General features: G+C 49.0%; 2 protein-coding genes across 8 annotated transcripts; both read right to left on the bottom strand.

The window, feature by feature from the left end:
- Window positions 1–522: 522 nt before the first annotated feature.
- Window positions 523–3,747, bottom strand: Myl6 (myosin light chain 6). 6 transcript variants are annotated; one of them, XM_074083615.1, is made up of 7 exons: window positions 3,617–3,703; window positions 3,339–3,396; window positions 2,331–2,474; window positions 1,928–2,101; window positions 1,770–1,847; window positions 1,430–1,473; window positions 523–715 (listed from the first exon to the last, which is right to left on the bottom strand). In XM_074083615.1, the coding sequence occupies exons 1-6, from the start codon at window positions 3,617–3,619 to the stop codon at window positions 1,445–1,447; spliced, it is 486 nt and encodes a 161-aa protein (XP_073939716.1). In that variant the 5' UTR covers window positions 3,620–3,703; the 3' UTR covers window positions 523–715; window positions 1,430–1,444. The 6 variants fall into 6 exon arrangements, with proteins under 6 accessions (XP_073939716.1, XP_020018830.1, XP_020018828.1 ...); XM_020163241.2 differs by lacking the exon at window positions 1,430–1,473 and having other exon boundaries at window positions 3,339–3,366; window positions 3,617–3,747; XM_020163239.2 differs by lacking the exon at window positions 1,430–1,473 and having other exon boundaries at window positions 3,617–3,702.
- Window positions 3,748–3,974: 227 nt separating this feature from the next.
- On the bottom strand, window positions 3,975–8,072 carry Myl6b (myosin light chain 6B). Of its 2 annotated transcripts, XM_074083612.1 has the most exons (9): window positions 7,918–7,984; window positions 7,668–7,789; window positions 6,673–6,889; window positions 5,942–5,969; window positions 5,581–5,724; window positions 5,133–5,306; window positions 4,398–4,475; window positions 4,217–4,254; window positions 3,975–4,064 (listed from the first exon to the last, which is right to left on the bottom strand). In XM_074083612.1, the coding sequence occupies exons 3-8, from the start codon at window positions 6,841–6,843 to the stop codon at window positions 4,226–4,228; spliced, it is 624 nt and encodes a 207-aa protein (XP_073939713.1). In that variant the 5' UTR covers window positions 6,844–6,889; window positions 7,668–7,789; window positions 7,918–7,984; the 3' UTR covers window positions 3,975–4,064; window positions 4,217–4,225. The 2 variants fall into 2 exon arrangements, with proteins under 2 accessions (XP_073939713.1, XP_020018826.1); XM_020163237.2 differs by lacking the exon at window positions 7,668–7,789 and having other exon boundaries at window positions 7,918–8,072.
- Between the last annotated feature and the right edge of the window lie 6,240 nt (window positions 8,073–14,312).

Below are 14,312 nucleotides of genomic sequence, written 5' to 3'. Positions count from 1 at the left end.
GCTGTAGCAGCAGGGGCTCTCACCTTTTCTAAAAATAGCTGTTTAGGACTTGGAAGGACATCCCCACAACACAGAAATTTTGTATCTTTATCCTTTCAGAAGTAGTGGCTCCATTCCTTCCCTAATAAGGGAGGAGGCAGGGCCTCACCTACTTTTGTTGTTACTGGCCTCCAGCCCTGCTGTTGTGACAGGCAAGCTCTGGCAGTGCTAATATGGCCTGGCTTTAGCTCCAGTAAACACTCCCAGGCTTCCTGACAAAAGGCCTCCAGTACTTGGGAGGGTGGGGGCTGGGTTCTAAGAAGCCTTCGGGCTAAGCAATTTCAGCCTGACACAGGACAAGACATGGATGAATGGGACCAGCATTTCTTAAAAATGAGGCTAAAAGGGTTATACATGTCCTTCCTCAGCTTTCCCCAAACCCCAGTCCATTGACCTTGGACTCTGGGCTCTGTATAGGTACAAATCATCATCATCTCATCATTTCTCCCTCCACCCTGCTCATGAAGGAAAGCAGAACCAAAATGGGGCAAAGAAAGCAAATTTATTTGGTGAATGCTGACAGCAAACATCATCTAAGAGAGACTAGATGATTAAGGTGCTGTGACAAGGGAGCCTAGGAAGCCTCTGGGGCCACACAGAAATCTCACACGGGACAAGGCACGGGTTCAGGGGATATAATAAGGTTCTCAGCCATTCAGCACCATCCGGACCAACTCTGTAGAAAAGAAACGTGGATAAGCCAGAGAGAGGGCTGGGGAGGGAGGGGTATGCCAGGGGCCAGGAGACTATGAGACTGCAAAGGTAGCAACCAACCAACCAACAGCAACCAACCTCAGGGTCAGTTTGCAAAGGAGCCACCTTGAGTCTGACCAGTTTTCTCTGCCCCTAGCTCCCCTCCCACCAGTTGTTAGCTCCCCACCCCACCCTGAGCACCAAGAATACAGCAAAGGCAGAAAGTTCTCAACTACACCTACAGCTACTGTCAGCCACTGGAGGGAGGAGAGGACAGAATTTTGGGTTAGGGTACCTCCAAGTTCCCCAGAAGAGGGACAGGGAAAGGGTTCTTCAGCTATAGCAGCAAAATGGGGCAGGCAGCCCACTCCCTCTATGCCAACTCTTCATGCTCCAAGGCCAAAGTATCACCCTAAGGCAAGACTGCTCTATTAGCTGGTGAGAGTTCCCAGACACCAGCATCCAAAGCCCTATAAGCAAAATCTCAGAGCCCATTCTAGGAGAGAAATAAGGAGGTACCGTATCCCCAAGCTGCCTTCCTCTTTGAGGAATCCCTCCCCTCCCTAGCCAGCTCCATGCAGGAACATGCCAGAAGGAAATCAAATGGTAGTAGGGTAAGGGCAGGGGCTAGAGAGCACAGGTTGGGAAGAAAAACTCTGGGGAGTTCAACTAAAGAAGAGGCTGAGAGGAGCCGTACCCGCCCCACGGGCCGTCACCCTGACAGGATATGCCTCACAAACGCTGCAGGAAGGAAGAGACATTAATGGTAAAGACAAGACACAGACATGGGGTGAAGGGTTCAGGCAGTGGGGGAACAGACATTCCATTTACTTCCCATCCCTTCCCCACCCTTCCTTCATACCCCGTCACCCCTTCCTTTCCTGTCATACCCCACAACTTCCCACTTTGGAGCTGGGCCCTGCCCCTTGCCTCCTGGCTTTTAGATCCAAGTTCAGGGATAAGGAAAGCCCCAGATGCAATCCCTAACATGCTCTATATGACCATTTCCTCCATAAGAGCCCCAGTTTGCCCCTCACCTTCATAGTTGATACAGCCATTGCTGTCCTCGTGCCCTGCCACCAGCATCTCCACTTCTTCTTCTGTCATCTTCTCACCTGCAGAGGGAGGGAACGCATTTCTGGAACTGTGTGACAGTGTGACACCTGAGCTCCAGGACAAGGGCACAGAGCCTTACCCAATGTGACAAGAACATGACGGATTTCAGCTCCCATGACAGTACCATTCCCTTCCTTGTCAAACACCCGTAGGCCTTCGACATAGTCCTCATAGGTTCCCTGGTCCTTGTTCTTGGCCACAGTCTGCAGCATGGGCAGGAAGTGCTCAAAGTCTAGCACCTTCACATTCATCTCTGCCATACAAGAGGTGGGAAAATGTCAGGCCAGAGAAGTCATTAAATTCTCAGAACAGGATTATAGGGAATCACAACTGAATAGATTCCTGCCCAAAGAGAAAACTTATGGGATTTGCTAAATCAAAACTAGGCTTGCTCTAGTTTGGGGCCTATGAAGATAAAAGGAAACTCTTAACTGAAGAACTATGGACATACTACACACTAGGTTGTTCTTGAGGATGCTCACCATCACTCTTGGGGTTCCCGAGGACCTTGAGCACCTCAGCATTGGTGGGGTTCTGGCCCAGGGCTCTCATCACATCCCCACACTGGCTGTACAGGATCTTGCCATCACCTGTTCGGTCAAACAGCTGGAAGGCCTCCTTGAATTCTGAGGATTCAGAAAAACATGAGCATCTGGAATGTGGGAGTTAACCTGGTCTCTACCTCAGAGCCCTGCTGCCCCTTCAACTTAGATCATGCTGCAGAAACCAGATATCTACCCTGCTGTACTCCCAAGTCTACTAAGAGGGATCTATTTCTTTCTCCCAACTCAAATGTCCTATGTAAAGGTACAGTTTTTCTGCCCTCTTGGCAGCAAGGTAATATCCACTTACACACACCCCTCTGCCTGCAGCACACCAGCCCAACCTCCTCATTACTATTACACTACTCAGGGTAGGAATTTGCCACCGCCCAGTCTGGGTCCTGTGGGTCCTGTCCTTATAAGGAAGTAGGAGCAGCGGCCTGGGACTAGGGTTATTGTATCCTGCTTCTTCCCACCCTTACCCTACAGAGACCTTCTAGAAAGTGGAGCTACCTACAGTCACATTCTTAGCAAATTCCCTTATCTCCATCTCAAAATTTCAGCTCACTGTTCTTTACAATCTTCATAAATTCCAAGCTGGGGGAGGGGGATGGTTATCACAGGAGAAAAAGCAGTAGCTGATTAAGGGATAAAGTTGCCCAGGCAGCTTAATGCACCGTTCCCAAACCCCACACACAAGCAGGCATTAGGTGACCAAGTTGTTTCACATACCCACACCACCTAAAACTCACCCAGTGCTTGGGGTTCAGATCTAGAGTGGAAAGGGAAGGAAGAAAGAATGAAAAAAGAAAATGGAGAAAACGGAAGGAGAAAGGAATCCAGTGGTTATCTCCTGGAGGTGCTGAACAGATGACAGGTTGGAGTTAAGAGGGTAGGTGCTAGAGCCAGGTGTACCTCTCGGTAAGGGTGGTCTCAGGGACTGCCTACCTGCGGTCTGGTCCTCGGTGAAGTCACACTGCTCGGAGAAGAAGGGAGTGATCAGCACCTAAACGCCAATCCCGCAAAGCTTCATTGCAGTCCCACAAACTCCTGTTTCTGGTGGGAGACTCGCTTCCCAGCAGGACAGGGCCCTGGACTTTCCAACCCCACCTCCAACCTTCCAAGCCCTCGGCTTCCTTTTGTCCCCTATCCTTGACTTCTTGCCCCCACCCGTGGCTCCCCTCCGCGCCCCAAATCCCGCTTATCTCCAGGGCCCCGGGCCCCACCATCTTGACTGCTCAGCTCGGCGGGACCTTTTTCCTGCAGTAATGGCTCCGATTCCGGGCTCAACCCTAGTCTTAGTACGTCCCAATGACGTCACCCTCGCGCGGATCCAGCCAATACAAACCGGAACCCGGGCTTATGCAGATGACATTGCTACATTAGTAATAAGGTAGGTGGGGCCCCGAGTGGTCCTTCTCCCGAGCAGCCCCAAGTAGCCGAAGAAACAGCCCAAGGGGCTGGGGTGGGTTGCAAACATTCCTGTCTTCTAAACAGCAAAAAGAGCAGGGGCTATCGGCTGGAGAGGAAAGGGCTCTCCTTCCCTCCTTCCCCCTCCTCCGAAGAAAACAGTCTGAGACCAAAGCAGGAACCATCTCTTTATTTTGAAACAATAGGTGGCCACCTAGTGACAGGAACGTGCTTCTTGAGCGAGTGTCCGGCCTCCTGCTGGATCTGTGGGAAAAAAATGAAAGTTGCCAAGGCCTGGCGCTTGCGCAGCGACTGGACAGGAAAACGCACTCCCCTGCTTTCCTAGCTGGCTGAGGGAAGGGCAGGCTCGCCTTTCCAGGCGACCGGTAGGAGAGTGGGGAGGCTGGAGGGCCTACCTGTAGAGCTCAGACACTTAGGATGTGCTTCAGGAAAGCTGCAGAGAAAGGAGGCAAGAGGGCTTCAGAAGCAGACCTCTGGATAACTCATCGGACTTTAGGTAATCCAGGGTCCCTCTACCCCCACCTACCATCCCCCTCCTCCCCTGACCCTTCTGCTCCTCTGAGCCCTCACCCTTACCCTCATAATTGATGCAGCCATTGCTGTCCTCGTGACCTGCCAGTACAGTCTCCACCTCCTCCTCAGTCATCTTCTCTCCTGAACCCCAAATGTAGCATTAGTAGCATCAGTGCCCTTCCCTGGCCAAGCCACTTTTTCAGGGTGGCACCTCCTCTTCTCCTACCATGCCTCTTGGTTTCCACAAAACAAATGAACAGTGCCTTGGAACTGGTGAAAGCTTTTTTTTTTTTTTTTTTGGTGCTAGGGTTTGAACTCAGCCTCACACTTTCAAGACAGGTGCTTTACCACTTGAGTCACTCCACCAGCCCTTTTCTTTGTGTGTGTGTGTTGGGTCTCGAACTATTTGCCGGGGCTGGCTTTGAACCATGGTCCTCCTGATTTCTGCCTCCCAAGTAGCTAGGATTCCAGGCATGGGCCATCGGCACCCAGCCACATGAAAGCTTTAAGGACAAGGAAACTGAAGCCACGAGGGTTGCGATTCATATTGGGATCACAGAGCATAAGTGTGGCTTCCAAAGTGGGAACTCGGGCTCCCACCTCATGTCCTGAGCTCTGTTCTTTGGTGGACACTTTAACCTCTGGGGCAGCAAGTCCCTCAGATTCCCTATGCTCTGACCTTCTCAGTCTCCTGCCCATGACCCGCAGGACAGTAATCCCCTTCCTGCCTAACTTGCCAACCTTCTTCCTGGTCCACCCCTCCTCTCCACCCCACAGGAGTTCTTGTCCCTGTCTCACCCAGGGTGGTGAGGACATGTCTGAGCTCAGCGCCCATGACTTTGCCATTCCCCTCCTTGTCAAACACCCGAAGCCCCTCCAAGTACTCCTCATAGGTCCCTTGGTCCCGGTTCTTGGCCACTGCCTGGAGCATGGGCAGGAAAGTCTCAAAGTCCACACGCCGGGACTTCAGCTCTGGAGATTAGAGAAAGGTGAGAGCGGTCACTGGAGAACTCCTAGGACCCAGCTCCCATCCTTACCACAATAACTTTCATTCCCTTCAGCTTTCAGGATGTTTTTTTCTCCCCTGTGTTTGACAGTTTCTGAAATCCTGAGATTCACCCCTGACATCCTCTGTCACCTTACCAGCATTCTAACATTGAAAATTGAGGACTGGCGATGTACCCCCCGTACAAGGTACAGCCCTTGCCTAGCATGCACAAGGCCCATGTTCCAAGGCTTCTCTCACCATCACTCTTGGGGTTCCCCAGGACCTTGAGCACCTCAGCGTTGGTGGGGTTCTGGCCCAGGGCTCTCATCACATCCCCACACTGGCTGTACAGGATCTTGCCATCACCTACTCGGTCAAACAGCTCAAAGGCCTCCTTGAACTCTGAGATGTAAAGAGAGGTCAGTGGTGACCAGGGTTTCCCATCACCTCCAACCAGAGGGGTTCATAAACTATGTATTAGAGCTGTGCAGAACAAGGAAAGAAAAGAGCACAAGTGTGGCAGGTTTCAAGGTCGGGACTGGAGGTAGGGGAACAGAAAGAGGACCTGACCAGGGGCTTGGGACTGGACAGTGGGTTTAGGGAACTAGCTTCTTCTCACCCTCCAGCTGGTCCTTGTTAAACTCGATCTGTGGAAGAAAAGAGCAGGTGAGGAGAGATGACAGGGCTTATTCAATCCCTCTCCAGCCCTCCTCCCAACCAACTGGCAGCCACTCCTGGGGAGGGGCCCAGAGGGACCAGGCTGGGAGCACAGCCACCTCAGTCCCATTCCCTGCTCTGGGCCTTGGGAGAATCCCAAGAGGAGGAATTATAGGGGGGAGGGCTTCCTGGGAACAGGGTTAATCCCATGCCACCTGTTTCCCTCCCTCCACTGCCCTGAGCCCTGCATCCCTCACATAACTGGGGGCTGAACAAAGGCTAAATTTACCCCTGGCCCCCAGCTGTGATTGTCTAACAAATCTGTCCTCTTCAGCCTCCCCTCCTAGGATTCAGAGCTGTGGCCTTTTGAGTTGAACAGTCATTCAGGGGCAGGCAAGGCAGTAGCTTTCTCCCTTCACCTTGAAACTGTTCTCAGAACCTAGGTGTTCCCCATCTCAATCCCTGCCTCCAGCAGGGGGTCATCGAGTGTGAGTATGTATGTGGAACACACGTGTCAGAGAGAGACAGCAACAAAGACAACAGTAGAGACATAAGCCTGGATGCTTCCCAGTGGGGACCCCCATCTCATTCCAGTGCTTATTCCTGACATTCTACATATTCCCCATCCCCTAGGCTGTATCCCACCCTCGAACCAATCCCTCCAAATTCTCTCCTCACTTTCTGGGAACTCACCACCACTTTGGAGAGATCAACAGGAGGCTCCTGGGTTTTCACAGGGGCCTGGGAGACAGCTGGCTCAGCCTTGGTCTTGGCTGGAGGGGCTCCTGCTGTAGGCTTTGCAGCAGGTTTGGAGATGGAGGGCCCTGCTGGTTTCTTCACGGGAACATCTTTCTTGGGAGGCATGATGTCCGGTGGCCAAAGGACAGTGTGTCAATGGGGGCACCCATCTCTGTTTAAATAGCCAGGGAGTCTGGGATGTCAAGGGGCGGGGGCAGGGACAGGGGCAGGGAGCCAGTTGGCAGTAGCAAGGATGAGGTAGAGAAGAGAGATGCCCATCTGCCCTCACTCCACTGGTCTCCTATGTTCAGGACTCCTGCCCCAAGGTTTCCTTCCCTTTGTCACTATTCCCCCAAAGCTGTTCAGGAACAATGTTCTCTTTACGGACAAGGGAGGAAACCAGAGACTGCCCAGAATGGGGGAGTTAACCTCCAGGGTGATGATAGGATGCTTGCCAGTGACACTGAGATAGGGGTGAGGCATAGGAGGGTACCCAGTAGTTTTATACTCTAGAAGGCCCAGCAGAGGTAGGAGTGGGGGAGGGGACCCAAGAGCTTGTGTGAAGTGGGAAAAGTTAAAGTGGGGTCTGAAAACAGTGAAAGGCAAAAAAAAAACCCGACTTTTTCACTCCCTTCTGACCATGGATCAGAAGCAGGGGTAGCTGACTTCACAGTTGGATGATTCTTAAAACTGAGCCCCAGGGGTGGGGATGGGGTGGGGAGGGAGGTGGCACAATGTATACACATGTAAGTAAATGTAAAAACGATAAAATAAAAGGAGAAATTACATCTAACTTCATACTTAAAAAAAAAAAAAAACTGAGCCCCCCCCCCCCCAAACCCAGAAGTGGAACTGTGCACAGCCATAGAAAGGAAAACAACATGACACTCCCCTTTGTCTTCTGTGTCCAGTACTGATTTAGGGGTGGCATATCAGGACTTAATGCCCACCATTCATACTTCCAAGAAAGGACTCTTCTACAAGCCCACGGTCATTCGAGTCAAAGAAAAGATAGGATGCCTGATGAACCTGCAGGGACTCCCTGGTGGCACCTGGGGGGTAAGGACGGGCTCTGGAAGACAAAGGGCCTAGATTCAATAATCAAAAAGGATGCAGTATCTCTGTGGATTCCATGAGTACTCACCCTTTCAGTCAGGAACATAATAAAAAGCTCCGATTAATAAAATCCCAAAAACTCACCCTGCAGGGTCTGGGTCCGGGGCCGGGACCGGGGTGGGACGCAGCGCGGCTCCCCGCCCTGAAGGGTTAATTCCTACGGATGCGGGGCATGTCGGGAGTCGTAGTCCCCGCAGGCTCACCGGAAACCTCTCCTGACGGAGGGCGCCGCGGGAAAGCCGCTTCCGGCGCGGAGTGGCGGTTAGTGACTCAGGCTCTGAGGAGCGCGCCTGTTATCCCGGAGCTCAAAGAGCGGAGCAATCTCCACTCTTGACCCTAAAGACCTCAAGATATCCCCTTTACTTAGCCCTGGTGAGTTCCCAGTTTAGTGTGGCGGGGGCGTTTTTCTGCATCTATGGGTGAGAGAACTCAGAACCAGGGCAAAGGTGAAGCTGTAGTTTCACCAGCTGGTGACTAAGTGCCCGCGGGAGAGCGACTTCGCTCGCTCGGCTTCCTTTCTGTTTAGTTCCAAGAGAGCGGAGGCCATTGAGTTGCTGTGTGGCTTGAAGCAGTAACTCCCAAAGGTTGTTTTTGTTTTTGGAATGAGCTAGTTGCTGGAGTAAATGTTAGATGGTAAATTAAGGCTGGTCACGTGCCCCAGACGCGGAGTGGAGACTTCCCTGCCTGCGGCGGCTTACACACCATCTTCCCCGGGGTGGAGAGACCTGGGAAATGGAGATAGTGTTAGGTCCCTGGCATTCTTGGGGCGGGCGGAAGGACCCGAGGCTACACCTTAAAACCACACCCCGATTTATGACTGCTTGTTTCTCCCGGCCTGATTTTTTTCTTGGCTTGCAAAACAACTCGGGAACTTCCAGTTTCTCAACTAGCCAGGCATGTTGACCTGTTCCATCTGGTGATCGCAGATAATCAGAGACCAGAGACTCTTTCCCTCCCCCTTGGCTTGGCCCTTCCTATAAAGCCCACTACCCAATTCAGCCAAGCCGCTTCACTGTGAACCAGAGAGTGACAGCACTGCGGTCTGGATTTCTAATAAATCTTTCGTTTCCACACGTGGTGTGGTCTTTATTCGGCAGCACCTTACAGATGGGACTGCCCAGATCTTCCCTCTGAGACACCTCTGGCCACCCTGGTGGTTCACTCATCCCTCCAGGCATTTATCAAAGTTCACTTCTGGGTGCTGGGAGGGACGACCCACTTTAACTTGCCACTTTAACTTGCTGGCTCTGTAAATACCCTGGCGGGGCCACGTGCTAGAAGCAAGTGTGCAGGGAGTGGCTCAGAATAGAAAACCCGGCGCGCTTCTGAAGCCTTAAGTGATGTTCATTGGTGGTTGTGGGTTTGTTTGTTTTTTGTGGGGCTGGGGTTTGAACTCAGGTTCTCATGCTTGCAAAGCAGGCGTTCTACCACTTGAGCCACGCCTCCAGCCCCTATGGGAGGCTTCTGGGAAGAGTAGATTTGTCTTGTATACCAGAAATAACTAAAGATATAGTTAGCCATTCCTGGAGGCTAACTGATTCGCAGATCAATTCCCTTCCTCAGATGGGAGTGAAGGACAGACCGCAGGAAGTCAAGGAGACACTTCTCCTCCCTAGGAAATGTCTGTTTGCATCTGAAAGGCATCTCCGCCTTCAGGCAATGCAAAAATAGGGTATAAAACCCACTCCCCACCCTGACCCACGGGATCACCAGTTTCCGGTTCCCCCTGCATTCTCCAATATGCAGTCTTTCTGTTCTCTTTTCTCCAACTAAATTCTCTACAAATAAAATCTTTCCGACCTCTGCGGTTAGAGTCTGTCTGTGCTTTCATTCGTAGAGCAGGCTCAAGAACCCTGAGCACCTGAAATTCTGTGTGTGTCATCCATGCATCAGGAGGACACTAAAGACTTTGGGCTCAGACCCGCCTGCTCTCATTTTGAGGCCTGGTTCTGCCAGGTTCTGACTCATAACCTCCCAGAAGTTAGTTATCCCTCTGGTCCTTAGTTCCCCTGTCTGTAAAATAAGAATAATAGAATCCACCTCAAAGAGCTGTTGGGAGGATACACATATTAACATTTGAGAAATAGAATAAGCCTGGTACAGCATAAGTACAATAGAAATGCACGTTAAGCCAGGCGCCGGTGGCTCACTCCTGTAATCCTAGCTACTCAGGAGCCAGAGATCAGGAGGATCTCTGTTTGAAGCCAGACAAGGAAAATGGTTCTCAAACCCTATCTCAAAAATGCCCAACACCAAAAAGGACTGATGGAGTGGCTTAAGGTGTAGGCCCTGAGTTCAAACCACAGTACAACACACACACAAATGGAATGATCATTTCAGGGTGCACTTTTATTTTTTTAAGGGGAGCTTGTTTTATTTTTGGCAGTACTGGGGCCTGAACTCAGAACCTCATGTTTGGTAGGCAAGTACTTTGTCACTTGAGCCACACCCCGGTCTTCAAAATGTACTTCTGATAGGTCATCTCCCTATTTAAATCCTTCTATGTGTTTTTTGTTTGGTTTTGGTTTTTTTCTTCCATGTGTTTTGATAAAGACTATAAACATTTGATAAAGACTACACCACATCCTGGTGGTAGGAATGTAACTCAGTTGTAGAGCACTTGTCCAACATGCATGAGTAAGACCCTGGGTTCAATCCCTAGCACCATAAAAAATATAAATAAGTAAAATGCTAAATCCTTACAGTGACCCACAAATGCTAGCATAGCTCATTCCTGTACTATCCACATCTCCATGCCAACCACACCTGCTAGCTTGCATACCTTCTAAAAGATGTCCTGTGTCCTCATTCCTCAAGTTTCCACACTGTTTCCAGAGCCAAGCAGAGCCCAGTGTCTGGTACATTTTGGCCCTGAAATATTTGTAGACTAAGTGGATAATCTGGGTGGAAGAGAAGAGTCAAGGATGGACACTGATACTAGGAAGTAGGGCCAGGTGCTGGTGGCTCACACCTGTAATCCTAGCTACTCAGGAGGCAGAGATTGAGTGGATCGCAGTTTAAAGCCAGCCTAGGCTAATGGTTCGTGAGACCCTATCTTGAAAAATCCCAGCACAAAAAAGGGTATGATGGAGTGGCTCAAGGCATAGGCTCTGAGTTCAAACCCCAGTACTGCCAAAAAAAAAAAAAAAAGTAGGGGGAGGGCAGTAGGTTGGAGATTTGGAGATTCAGTGGATTGGGAGAGTTTCCATGTATTGAACTCAAAATTTTTACCCTGAAGTACAAGGTGAGGTGATTTGATTTGGTAAGAGAGGAAGGAGGAGGAGATAACTTGAGAAAACAGTAGATTTGAAATAGGTGCTGTCAAAGCAGGGATTCAGCTTACTGGGGACCAATTCATAAATACTCATTTAACATTTACCAAGTGCTTACTCTGCTCAGCTAATGAACTTGCTGAGCACCATGGAAAATGATTGCAACTGGAGATCATGAATTTGTAGCAGTGCCAGTCTACAAAGTAGTGATATCCTTCTCTAGCAGTACTTGCCCATGGGGATAATTAAGCCAGAGAAAGGAGGAAACTGGAATGGTAATGGACTGGAGTTTAATGGGATTCTAGGTAAAAGAGGATTTGTGGTCCAGGCCTGATAGAGAAAGAGTACATATGGAGGAGCAGGTTTATTGGATTAGAGAAAACTGGATAATCATTAAGGAGCTAAAGTTTCAGTGAGGTTGAAGAAGTGAGATAGTTCAAGATGCCAGAATTGTAGTTAGAGAAATAATGCATTTGAGATTAAAATTTTAGAAGCCATAGTGGAAGCCAGGAAGAGTACCCATGAAAGTGAGTGGGTTGAAAGGGTAGTGAAGTGAAGGTCATTGGATTTGAGGAGAATACAGAGTAGGATTCTTTCAATTGAAAATATCAGGGCTGCTAAAGCAGATACCTTAAAGCAACTGAGGCCAATAGGAAAAGGGGACCAGGAACTAGAGAAAAGGTTAGACCAAAAAGAATTAACCTAGAAGGTAACACCCACGCACAGGAAATCAATGTGAGTCAATGCCCTGTATAGCTATCCTTATCTCAACCAGCAAAACCCCCTGTTCCTTCCTATTATTGCTTATACTCTCTCTACAACAAAATTAGAGATAAGGGCAAAATAGTTTCTGCTGGGTATTGAGGGGGGGGAGCGGGAGGGGGTGGAGTGGGTGGTAAGGGAGGGGGTGGGGGCAGGGGGGAGAAATGAACCAAGCCTTGTATGCACATATGAATAATAAAAGAAAAATGAAAAAAAAAAAAAGAAAATATCAGGGCTGGCCAGGTGTCAGTGGTCCACCCCTGTAATCCCAGCTACTCAGGAGACAGAGATCAAGGGGATCACTGTTTGAACCCAGCCTGGGCAAATAGTTCGAGAGACCCTGTCTTGAAAATACCCAACACCAAAATAGGGCTGGCAGAATGGTTCAAGTGGCTGAGCACCTGACTAGCAAGCATGAGGCCCTGAGGTCAAACCCCAGGACTGAAAAAATAAAAAAATTTTAAAAAGAAAGTGAAGAAAATATTAGAGATAGATGAGCTTAAGTGGTAGAGCACCTGTCTTGCAAATACAAAACCCTGAGTTCAAACCCCAGTACTACCAAAAGAAAATAGCAGAAGTTCACAACACAACAAAGAGATCTCTCCAGTTCTCTAATCACTATCCTCTGTGTCATTTTAAGAGCCAGAGAGTGGGGCTGGATGTTGTAGCTTAAGTGGCAGGGCACTTACCTAGCAAACACAATGCCCTGAGTTCAAACCCCAGTACTGCCAAAAACAGAAAAAGAGGAACCATAAAGTGAAGTTCTCTTGATCATTGGAATCAATTCCTGGACTTCACCCATGAACTAGTTGCAGTGGCAGGAAATACCATGTCCTGACTGGCTGAGGCATGGGTTATTGCTTACCCTTGTAGCAAGGAGGATGATGTTAACGATTCACTTAGGCCACTCAGGGTGTGTCCCTGACACTGGAGATGGATTGGGGTCAATGTTAATGGGAAGGAGTGAAAAGGACACTAGGGAAGAGAACAACAATGTCTGCCACAATGAGGAACTATGATGTAAGTTACTGAATAACCTACTACAATTTACACTTAAGACACGAGGTTGTTGGATAGCAAGATTTAGGGCGTCAGACCCTAAAATATTGAGGGTGATCATGTACTTAGTGAAAGAGATGAGAGAAGATAGAAACAACATGACACTGCCATCACCTCCAAAGGAGCTAAGATTTTTACTGATGTGAGAATAATGATGAAGTGGCATTGGGGAACAAGGAGCATTACATCCCTCTTCCAAGATAAGTATACAGTTGGTATCTACAGATGAATGGATCCATGGAGATTGTTGTTGAGGAAACACTGCGCATACTCAGGATGCAGAGCCAGGGCTGTACTGAGGATGCTTATTTTTCCCATAAATGGTGCTCAACTTCTGCTAAAGACAGGCCGCCTTTCAGCAAGATCTCATGTTCACCTTTATCACTTCAATTAAGCACATTCACTTTTTAAAAAAAAATAAAAATGATAGCAAAGCTCATTAGGAAAGAAATTTAGTATAACAGGATAAAAGTAGGGAGAAATAGGGAAAAAGGGAGAAACATTTCCTGCAAGGGTAGCAGGAAATGGGAGTAAAGACTCCAAGCACATTCATTTTTACCTTGCTTTTTAGGAAGCATACTCTTATTTTCACAAAATTAAGAGCAGGGAAACACCCACAGATCACACAACAATTTAAACACAAGTGAGGATAATGAGGGACTCATTCTACTCATCAGCTGAGCTGTGTAACTGCACATGTGAATTTAAAATTTTAGTTTTGAATTTCTTTTTCTCACAGTGCTGGGGGGTTTGAACTCAGGACCTTACATTTGCTAGGCAGGCCCTCTACCATTTGAACCATGCCCCCAGCCTTTGAGGTTTTTGGGTTTTTTGACCTTGGTTGGTGGCTCATGACTGTAATGCCAGCTGCTTGGGAGGTTGAGATCATCAGCTTGAGGCCAGCCTGAGCAAATAGTTCTTGAGACCCCCATCTCCAAAATACCCAGAGCAAAATGAACTGGGGGTGTGGTTCAAGTGGTAGAGCACTTGCCCAGAAAGTATGAGGCCCTGATTTCAAACCCCAGTACTACCAAAAAAAAAATAGACAAAACCAAGTGTAATCTGCAAATAAGGCAAGCTTACTGGAAAGGGATTGGTATAAGGGAGCCCCTAGAGGGTGTTACAGGTGACTAAATTTTTTAGAAGGCAAACCAGATTTTAAGAGAGGCCAGAGTGAGCTTTGTGTAAATGCGGTTAAGGAATCAAAAGAGTAGAGTGGGTGGAACTAGGCCTGCAGAGGTTACACTGGGAAGGTTGAAGAAGGGAAGCAAGAAATTGTATCAGGACCCTTCAGCTCTCCTAGAGCCCTTTATTCTTTGTGTATGTGTCACAGGGTCTTGCTATGTAGCCCAAGCTGGCCTGGAATTTACAATCCTGTATTCCCAA

Source organism: Castor canadensis, chromosome 8 (assembly GCF_047511655.1).
Source record: "Castor canadensis chromosome 8, mCasCan1.hap1v2, whole genome shotgun sequence".
Lineage (NCBI taxonomy): Eukaryota > Metazoa > Chordata > Mammalia > Rodentia > Castoridae > Castor > Castor canadensis.
This window is presented reverse-complemented; position numbering and strand designations above follow the sequence as displayed.

Bases quoted from the DNA above. Each gene is read 5' to 3' on its own strand.
- Myl6 (XM_074083615.1), bottom strand. The intron at 1,848-1,927 runs GTAAGGCTCTGT...CTCCCTCTGCAG, and splicing joins TCATGTTCTTGTCACATTGG to GTGAGAAGATGACAGAAGAA. The intron at 1,474-1,769 runs GTGAGGGGCAAA...TCCTTCCTGCAG, and splicing joins TGGCTGTATCAACTATGAAG to CGTTTGTGAGGCATATCCTG.
- Myl6b (XM_020163237.2), bottom strand. From the start codon at position 6,843: ATGCCTCCCAAGAAAGATGTTCCCGTGAAGAAACCAGCAGGGCCCTCC. The intron at 4,476-5,132 runs GTGAGACAGGGA...TTTGGGGTTCAG, and splicing joins ACATGTCCTCACCACCCTGG to GAGAGAAGATGACTGAGGAG. The intron at 4,255-4,397 runs GTAAGGGTGAGG...CTTTCTCTGCAG, and splicing joins TGGCTGCATCAATTATGAGG to CTTTCCTGAAGCACATCCTA.